General features: G+C 43.8%; 4 protein-coding genes across 4 annotated transcripts; 2 read left to right on the top strand and 2 right to left on the bottom strand.

Annotated features, from left to right (window-relative positions):
• Positions 1-11: 11 nt before the first annotated feature.
• On the top strand, positions 12-422 carry PHALS_13640 (tubulin alpha chain; the record flags this gene model as incomplete). Its single annotated transcript, XM_024729437.1, has 1 exon — positions 12-422. The coding sequence occupies one exon, from the start codon at positions 12-14 to the stop codon at positions 420-422; it is 411 nt and encodes a 136-aa protein (XP_024579814.1).
• A 255-nt stretch (positions 423-677) lies between these two features.
• On the top strand, positions 678-1,759 carry PHALS_13639 (premrnasplicing factor syf1; the record flags this gene model as incomplete). The annotated part of the gene is made up of 7 exons (XM_024729435.1): positions 678-765; positions 824-882; positions 949-1,131; positions 1,184-1,221; positions 1,287-1,342; positions 1,410-1,471; positions 1,538-1,759. 7 exons carry the CDS (start codon positions 678-680, stop codon positions 1,757-1,759), a joined length of 708 nt encoding a protein of 235 aa, XP_024579813.1.
• A 156-nt stretch (positions 1,760-1,915) lies between these two features.
• On the bottom strand, positions 1,916-2,863 carry PHALS_13638 (RWP-RK domain; the record flags this gene model as incomplete). Its single annotated transcript, XM_024729434.1, has 1 exon — positions 1,916-2,863. One exon carries the CDS (start codon positions 2,861-2,863, stop codon positions 1,916-1,918), a length of 948 nt encoding a protein of 315 aa, XP_024579812.1.
• A 545-nt stretch (positions 2,864-3,408) lies between these two features.
• On the bottom strand, positions 3,409-9,039 carry PHALS_13637 (Mediator complex, subunit Med13; the record flags this gene model as incomplete). Its single annotated transcript, XM_024729433.1, has 6 exons — positions 3,409-4,316; positions 4,377-4,569; positions 4,629-4,799; positions 4,860-5,043; positions 5,162-8,892; positions 8,986-9,039. 6 exons carry the CDS (start codon positions 9,037-9,039, stop codon positions 3,409-3,411), a joined length of 5,241 nt encoding a protein of 1,746 aa, XP_024579811.1.
• Between the last annotated feature and the right edge of the window lie 803 nt (positions 9,040-9,842).

Below are 9,842 nucleotides of genomic sequence, written 5' to 3'. Positions count from 1 at the left end.
CTACATGCCTCATGTACCGTGGGGATGTCGTGCCAAAGGATGTAAACGCTGCTGTGGCAACGATCAAGACGAAACGCACAATTCAATTCGTTGACTGGTGTCCAACAGGCTTTAAGTGTGGTATTAACTACCAACCTCCATCTGTGGTACCTGGTGGTGATTTGGCTCGTGTGCAACGAGCCGTAGCCATGATCTCAAACACGAGCGCCATCGCTGAAGTGTTTTCTCGCATTGACCACAAGTTTGACCTGATGTATGCGAAACGTGCATTTGTTCACTGGTTTGTGGGTGAAGGAATGGAAGAAGGTGAATTTTCAGAGGCACGTGAAGATTTGGCTGCGCTAGAGAAGGACTACGAGGAAGTATCAGCTGAGACTGCTGAAGGTGATGGTGAAGACGAGGAGTTTGGTGAAGAGTACTAAGTCTGTCCATTGTTCTGGTGTCTTGAAACTCGGTATAAAGTTGGCATTTTTTTCGCGATTTAGTATTTTGTAGACAATTTGATGACGTATACAAATATTTAATTTGCAGTGTCAATTTTTAACAAAAAGTTTCATTAATGTTTACACTGCGGGACTGTACAATTTATTTCTTGGACTTGTCCCAGAATAGTCGTTGATGATGACAGTTGGTCTGTTCAAACATAACAAAGTCATTGCTGACAACAGTTTGTAAACATGTTCGATGGGTATTTTGATGATTATGAACATGCCAAAGAGAATGCGTTGAAAGCCATCGACGAGTATGCGAGCGCTGTTGATCCAGGTCAACTGTTTTTTGCAACATTACTCTATTTTGATACAACTAAAATGATTTTACTCAGTCAAGCGCGAAGAGCTTGTTGTGATTGCAAAAGGCTGCGTTGACGAAGTCGAGCGATATGTAAGAATGTATACAATTATCAATACCATTTGATAGATTTATTTATTATGACGAATTTGCTGATAGATTCGCATTCTGGAGAACGAAGCGAAAAATGGTTCGACTCCTGTTGCAAGAAAAAAAATGATGGAACAGGTGCGCAATTGCAAAACGAATTGGACCAAATTGAAGACTTCGCTTGAAAAAGAAATTTTGGTGGGCGATGCACGTGCTGGAAAATCTCCTGATTCCTGGAGAGATGCTCAAACGGTAAGATTTGAAATATGATTGTTACCATTGAGTTACTGATTGGGTACTGTAGTTGGAGCAAATGGAGCGCTGCGCTGAGCGCATTGATAGGTTTTCAGTTTTTTTATATTATGTGCTGGAACTTTTTGACTCATCATTATTAAACATCTTGGTAGAAATGGACGTCATCTAGATGAGGCACAGCGCACTCTTGCTGACACTGAAGCCATTGGTACATACGTTCATTTTTAATGATGTCATTCCTTACAAGATTGTATTGCTGTCTTTTATATCGATAGCGGAGAATGTTGCTAATAACTTGCTGCAGCAACGCAATCAGCTGGAGCACACTGAGCTTAATGTTCGTTATTGTCTCTCACTCGTTTACATAAAAAACGGGTGTCATACTTGTTGTTGATGCGAGTAGGTTGCACAAACGCACGAAGACACCGTAGAGGCAAAAGGTTACATACGATCTATGGCGTGCAAAGCGCTGGTCAGTCGAGTGTTGCTGCTATTTGTGATTGTGGCACTAGGCATTGCTATTATTCTGGTATCGTACTACAAATGGTATCCGCGCAATAAGAAGGATCAACTCGGCATCTTGCCTGATGTGAACAATTCTACATCCAATAGTACCAGTACCTAATTTTTTTTCATATGCTTAAACAATCCGAGAAAGAAAGTTTTACCGACACCAGCTGCAACATTAATTTTTTAATTTAGAACATAATGTATTTCACTTTGTAAATTTATTTACACGAATTTACCCGCTATTTTAAAATTTGTAAGCGCACCGGCAATATTAGACCAAACATCCATAGTCTGGTGAGATCTGCAGGAACACGTCGTCAAAAAATCTGTCGCTGTTGTAGTCCACCTGGCTTGCATGAGCCGTAAACTCTCCATCTGCATCAATCAATGCTCGTACATCCGCATACTTAATTTCCGAAGGCAAAAAAAGATCTGCACCATAAAAAGCACTTGAAACGTAGTCTGCTCCATATAATGTCTTGTCATTAGGTGACGTTTTTAGCACATCTAAGAACTCATAACATTGCGCCCTAAAAGTTCCACTCATATCATGGTGCGTCAGACCTTCACTCTTCATCGATAAGTGCGCAGGCCGTCGAACTTGCGATTGAGAAGATCCGGCTGGAAGGACGTCACTCAACGTCTTATTATCTTCGTCAGTTGGGCTGACGGAACAATCATGCAAGCTCTGTGCATCGTTACCTCGCGGACTCGATGCAAACGAGTCGTTCCCATCATCTGACTGGACATCCTCATCGTCAGTCAAAAAATTGGGCCTGACACGATCGGACGGGTTAAGTCCGTAAGTCTCTGGCGCCAGAAGTCTCTCGAGTTGGCGCGTAAACGTAGTATATTGAGCCTGTTGTTTGTCACTTAAGGCTGCTTGCTCTTGACATCGATGAAGCTCTTGTAGCGAGCGTTTGAGACTCCGCACCTTGCGGTACGGCCAATGACGAATCCCGATCGCTCGACAACGTTTCTTAAACGCTGTGGCACGCACACCAAACTTCTCAGCCGCCACTTTCAGTGGTAAATGAAAATACAGACTAAAAGCCTCAAAATTGCTTGCTGGTGACATCGACAGGAACGCACTCTTCCTCGCAGCGTGGACGCGCGCTGCGTGGCCGTCGGTCATGACTGGACTTTGCATATAAACGTCGTCGAGATCGGGACAAAGTTGTAAGTTTAGAGGTGGTAATGTTTCAAATTGATGCAACATTGGAGCACAAGAAGAAGTGATGAGTTGCTTGTGCCCGATAGAGCGCAAGTAAAAATGATCATAGAAAGAAAGATCGCAAAAACCATTTCCACGGTTCGTAGGCAAGATACTATGCAACTGTTTACGGAAAACCAGGCGGTGAAACGGCAAAGGCTGAACTCACCGTTGGAAATTGAGCCCGCGATTTTGTATAATGGTTTAAGCAGTATAGTAAATGTCAACGGACACCACGAAGCGTGCAAGAATAAATGCATCGTGGCACTGCAGGAAGTGTAAACAAAGGTTTTATAGCGGAAAGAGCGTTGAAAAAAACAGTTTCGCATTTTTAAACTTCAACGCAATGTGCCTGAAAAGGGGCTGATGTTACGCGATCAAAAAAATGAGTTCACGTTTTGATATGATTTTTGTATACTATACCTTCAAACTCGGAAGTGCGGCCATTGTCACCCGTAGCAACATATTTTACTATGATCGCTCTATATGAACTAAATTCAATCGAAAAAAAGTGTCCGCCAGAATTGGTGGCTCGTCCGTGCTGCCTTTGTCTACCTCGGTAAAGGTGACACTTCTGCTGAATGCAAATTAATGGCATCGTCTTGTTCACCCATTTTCCCTTTAAGCATTGTAATCATCTGGTGCTTGCCATTGCGAGCGGGAAACACTTTGATCGTCAGCAGCTTAAGCACCTGATTTTTCGTCATCAGTTTCTCCACAAGTTCTTGCCGTTCAGACGTACTCAGACGATTCTCAGATCGCTTTTCCCCACTACTGATCACCGGTGGAAGCTGCGAGACGTACGCAGTCTCCTTGCGAACGTCTTTCACACATTCGCGAAGAATTGCTTCAAGCTCCGAGTGGCTTTGTAGTTCTAACGTATATGCTGCACGCACTTGCTGTAGCTTTCGTCTTTCCACCTCTAATAAGCGCTTCAATCGCTTTATCACCTCCTTGTACCGATTATCCTGATTTGAGACCGTCATTGTGTTCAGTTCTGCCGTGTTTGGACGCTTAGCTAGCGCGACAGTAGCCATTGACTCGCAATGACGCATTTTGGGCAGTGAACTGGTAGAAGCCGAGGGAAGAAATGTATGGCGGAGTGGCTGCCCTTGCACAGAGTTTAGCTCCTCCAATTGCTGACGCAGACTTCCAACTTCTAGACGCAATGACGCATTGTCTTTCTTGACTGTCACGAGCTGTTTGATAAGGAATTCACGATCATTTTCCTGTGTGGCAAATTGTGTCTTGAGTCGTTGATTCTCACGTGTCAAGCTTTGATTCAAACGGTCGAGACGGTCAGCCAAATCTTTCGTCCACTCGACTTCATTTTCAAGATGTTTGCTTTTCTCAATCCACGCAGAAGCTCCATCATCAGTCCTATTTTTCTCTGATTCCAGCTCCTCTTGCACACTAAACAATCGTGCCCGAAATGCTCGTAAAAGGTCTTTTTCTTGCTCTGCATAACACAAAGTCAGCACTTAAATACAATTTTCACTCTCATTTGATGCTTGCTTGCCTTGCAAAATTTCGCTCGTTCGATCTTGCACTTGATTGACACTGACCAAAATATCGCGGTGCATTGAGCGTACGCGCTCCATAGCGGCCTCCAAATTGTCTTCTTTGCTCTTTTTAGCTCGAGAATCAGAAAGCAGTGCCTCTAACTCACCAATTCGAATTTTGTACTGCCGCTCTCGTCGAACGTAGCTTTCCTAGAAGTTCGCTGAGTAAATCAACATAAATCGATCGACATATTTTAAAATGAACGCACCTGTCTCCTAGCAAGCTCTTCATTTAATTGGGTAACACTGTCCTTCCTCGGCTCACTTGCAAATCTGTACTCATTCAGCGATGAAGTTGCTGTGTTTTGGTCTGCGACGAGATTCCTACCCGAAATTCTGCTGCGAAAGTTTTGTATGTTGTCGTCAGATACACTAGACTGCTGCAGTGTACATGTCAACAAGCCCACTATCACCTTAACTAAGCATAAAAAAATGTTTACCCTTCGTCCTAGCACTGGTGGTTTGATCACTTTGCTGCCTCTCATATTATCTGCAAGTTGCAGGTAACGTTGCCTACAGCATTGAGAGCTAGGTACCTTGTTCTGACTTACTTTATCATCGTGCTCAAAAAGTATTTTCGGACACTTGCTTCCTAAAAATAAGACATTTCTGGCATCGTGACGACTGGAACACGCAAGTCAGCATATTAACGTTTACAGTCATTCTAATTGTTGTATTTACGACGTCAAGCAGCCACAGTCGCTTCTGCAGTCTACCATTCGCTTATATTAATGTTCATTACCGCAATTGCAAAGGGTCTGTAGTCAATTGAGTCTCCAGTGCCTGCAACTCGCGGCATATTTTTGAAATTGCTGCCAAATGATAAGGTAGAGGCGATTGCCTTTCCATTGTGATCGGGTGCATCGTCAAATAGGTTAAAGCGTGAAAATCCCGCAAGATAATGGTCATCGTACTCGATGATGCCGACTGATTCACGTTTTCATTTTTGGCATCAAATTTTTTTTCAAACAGTACAAGTACAAGCGCCGCTTTAAGTATTCTCGCCTCACGCTTGTGAGTAAGCAGATGCTGACCGGGCATTAACGTTGTTGACTTCCATGCGTCGCTGCCTGTATAATATACGGCACGACTGCTGTCGCGAGCCGGTATATTTTCCTGAGGAGAAATGACAACGAATCCGACCTCGTCGGAGGCATATAGGGTCGTTGAAGACAGACTTTCGTGTAACTGCACCTCTTCACACGACACTGCAGTCAACTGGACAAGCAAAATGCGTGAAAATAGCGACTTGTGCGTTGGAGAAATTAACTTTGCTAACCGATTTGATCGCAACTGCTTCCATGCTATTTGCTCTTCGTCGTCCAAATTCGATGCACCAGCCAAACCTGCCAATCGCGTGATAACAAGCTCACTTATCTCGTTGAAAAGCAAGTAAAATTCCACAATGTTCTGCATCATTTTGAACAATGCGTCTTCAAGACCCTGACCATTTTCTTTTTCCTTGACCGGAAAGACGTGCGTTTCAAGAACTGACCCAACGGCATCAGTACAACTGCAAGCAATCCACTTACGATCTTGTGATAACAGATAGCTAACGTGAATGAAAGGCCGCTCGGTTTGATCGTCAGGGTCCAGGGAAGATGTCTTTGTACGCCAGTCTGCTAAGTGGTATAGCCTTTCGCTTAAAAAACGTGATCGTCCAGTTACCCCAACAACACCATCGCACGGTTTGAGGGTCAAGTTCTCGCATACGCGATCATAAAGTCCAAAGCAGTTTGGCATGAGTACAAATGGACTTGGATTTACATCCACTTCGTACAAGTCATCCAAGAACAACATCTCGATCGTCACGCTAGGTTTCCACTTACTGACTTTATCGATGTCTTGTGTTCCAAACAATCCGCTGGAAAAGGCACCCAGCACCCACATTTTGTGCTTTACATCGCTTCGACGAAATGGGACAACTAAATACACTACTGTGGCAACCGCAGATCTTGAAAATGCTTGTTTTTTTTTTATTGCACCTGAGGACAATATAGGATGTAGGACGTCTCCGGCCGCACGAAAATTGGCAAAGGGGTCTGATACGCTTTCTGCGCACTCCACTAGCACCAGTCCATTGGAAGCAATCACTGTAACATAATGATTTCCTTCGACTTGATTAAGATCGACTGAAGCTAAATCGCCCATGTGGCACTGTCCATACATACTTCGAAAGCACGTAAAGTACGATAGCGCGAGACAAGCGAGCCACTGTGATGGAGACTGTGGGCATACAATAACATAATCAATTGGCTTAGGCGCTACTACTGGATGTAGATCGCGCAATAAATATTCTGAAATAATAGCAGGCTCGACTTGGTAGCTTGATTCGAGCGAGGACACACATACCTTCGGTTCTTCTACTTGGCAGCAATCTAATCGCTGCGCGTCACTAGACATCGTTGTGGCTCGAATGAACTCTTCAAAACTCATCCATCGACGATCTCGAGCCGATCTTTGCAGTTCACGTTCATTCCTATCTTCCTTTCTCAAAAGCAACGTTAGACTTTGTAGATAAGGCTGCACACGATCTATAATGTCACTTTTATCCGCAGCGCTCGCAGCGGAAACCCGATAATTTGTATGTGCGGACCACATTTCGATCCCATTTGGCTCTTGCCGCCAAGTAACCATTGCATCGGATGCTGACATTTGGATCCCTAGTGATATCTCGCCATCACGAAGCTTAAATTGATCCAAACTACCTATTCTCTTCGACAATTCCTGTACTTCTAATTTACTCTCCAGAGAACTAAGCAAGAGGCGCCGTTGTTGCTCCTTCTTTGCTTGGCGACCATTTCTTGAGTACTGCAAATTTGTGTACTTAGATTTCCAATAATCAAAGCGATTCGAATACAAACGGCGACGCAGCTGTTCAGCTGTTGCACGATTGATTGAAAGCCGGCCTACATTATCTCGTTGTAGTGGCGGAATAAATGTTTTTGCATTTGGCACGTACTTAATTTTAGCTGACACACTCGTTGAATACCTCTTCTCAGTCATCTCTGATTCTTCATCGACATACTCCTGAAGCGCCTGTAATAATGGGTGCGTCTTGACTGGACGACCCTCTAATGCTTCCTGTTGTTCATCATGGGACAGCGATTCCACAAGCGACACAGCCACACTTAATGGCCTTGTGTCTTTTTTTAATTTTGTACATGTCGAATCCGGTTTTATGAACGAGGGATTTGTGGACATCATATGCTGGGCAAAACTTGAAGATATTACTTTTCTTCCATTACACGGCACGATCTTCATTCCTGAAGTTGTTCCATTTAATTTTATCGGGCCCAGTGTCAGCGAAATTGCCGGTTCCATTCCCATAGTGCCTTTGTGACCTTTCCGTCGTCGCTTGAAGCGCTTGACTTCAGAATCAAAATGCAAATCCAGCTCATCGTCATGTGGAAGCGTCATCAAGACAATTGAACCTGCTGCAAGAGGCGTATTAACATGTGTGTCAGGAGATACTGGAATAAAAGATTCTTCGGTCTCTGACGAATCGGCACTGTCACGCTTTCGTTGTGTCTTCATCACTCCACTAGTAACTGGGCGTCGCAATATTTCATCCGTTTCCACCTCCGTCTCAAGGTGATTACTATCCTCTTCTTCGTCTGCGTCATCTTCATTGTCATCCTTTTTCACTTCATCTTCATCTCCACTACCGTCGTTCTCATTTGTTCGACGCTGATGTTTACGCTTTGATACTGTTCGAAACCATGGTACCACATTCATGTACTTTGTTTGCGCAATGATTCGTGGTACTAGTCCGTCTTTTGAATGCCAAACATCAACGACCGAATGGTCCTTCTGAGATGGCAACCCCATAAGTCGCTCCCAGGAGCATCTTGGATCTCCTAATTCATCACCCTCCGACGACGAGTCATCTCTTCTAACCACATCTAAGGTCATTATCAATAAACGGCTCGAATTGGAAAGCTGAAAGTGCAATTGAAATGCTGGAGTAGGAAATGTTTCCTCTAGATAGACTTCGACATGGTTTAATTTTGTAAGTGACGGACAGCGAAAGATAAACTTGGCATCGTTAGGCTTGTAAAACCCGTCTTCAGTCAGTATAAACTCCTCTCGAGCGACCAATTTCTTGCTTAGATTCGAAGCCAGCGCCGCAAAAAAATGTTTCTGGATGCTTTTGTCTAAACAGTTGGCTTTGTTCGACCACGATCCTGTTGACATCTCACATACTCCTGTAGGAGGCTCAGCAGGAACCCCGCTGTGCACATTGTTGACAATAAACACCCAAAGTTTATTTAACAGTATCTTAGGGATTTCTTGACTCGCATTCTCAGTGAGAACACAAATAGCGTTGCGCTGCTGAAGACGTTGCAAGTAGACGATCAAAGCTGTATTTTCAGCAGGATGAGTTACCTTTGTGGAGCTTGTCTTCTTTTCGCTGTAGTTTGTATCTGGAGCGAGGCCGTACACATACCATTTTAAAGAAACTAGCTCGCACTGATTGTACATAACATCAAATCCATTTAAGTATGTCATGTCATGCAGCATAAATTATTGTACAGATAGTCATCAATGTGCCGCGCTACGTACGAGGACGAAGGAGTTAGTCGTGAGCGCCGGAGTCACCCCCGTTTGCTCCATCATGAGCGGTTCTTTCAGGCGTGACAGATGAATCAGTAGCCAATGTATTAGCACGAGACGTTCCCTACGCACTACAGCAAGCTCAAGGTCACGCGCGCTGCTAATCCGCACGGTATGAATTTTATACGCGCGGGCGCGGACGCAGGTAATATCGGCATAAACAGGGGTCTATCACATGTGTGCACCACATCCTGTAGATAGGTTAACAATTTTAGAAACGATTTGCCAGAAAAAATGCTGACGTAAGAATCGACCCATGCCTGTTTGATAAGAGCGCCGTTTTTGCTGCATTGGTCCCTGTCGTCCACAAGCTCAAATGATATTACTGACAAAGACACTCGTGATGAAACAACATTAGAATGGACTTGAGTATGTTGAATGCAATATATTTATTTCGCGACGCCGCAGTTAATGTATCATTATGCTAGCTTTCGACACGATCTATACTGTGGGTCAGCTGGTGACTAAATTATTTTAATAAGCAGCAATGTTGCAGCAACGCGATGCATCACCGGGTACCAAATATTAAAAATTTGTGCATGGGGAAATCACGATATCAGTATTGATACACAACTATGCCTTTGAAAAGCTTAATTGCTTTTTCCAAAAACGAGCTCGCTTTAAACAAAGACATGTCAACTCAAAATTCGTAGAGTTCCGTCATTTTCACAAAATACCAAAATCACAAGCAAAGAAGTGAGGAAGTGACATGAAATGTATTTAACACCGATATCAAAGGGCCATGCGCGTGCATCACGTTTTTTGGAATGCTGCCAAGTACAGCAACAATTACAGAAACGAGTGCT

The sequence above is a fragment of the Plasmopara halstedii genome (assembly GCF_900000015.1).
Source record: "Plasmopara halstedii genome assembly, contig: Scaffold_672, whole genome shotgun sequence".
NCBI classification, from domain to species: Eukaryota; Oomycota; class Peronosporomycetes; order Peronosporales; family Peronosporaceae; genus Plasmopara; species Plasmopara halstedii.
This window is presented reverse-complemented; position numbering and strand designations above follow the sequence as displayed.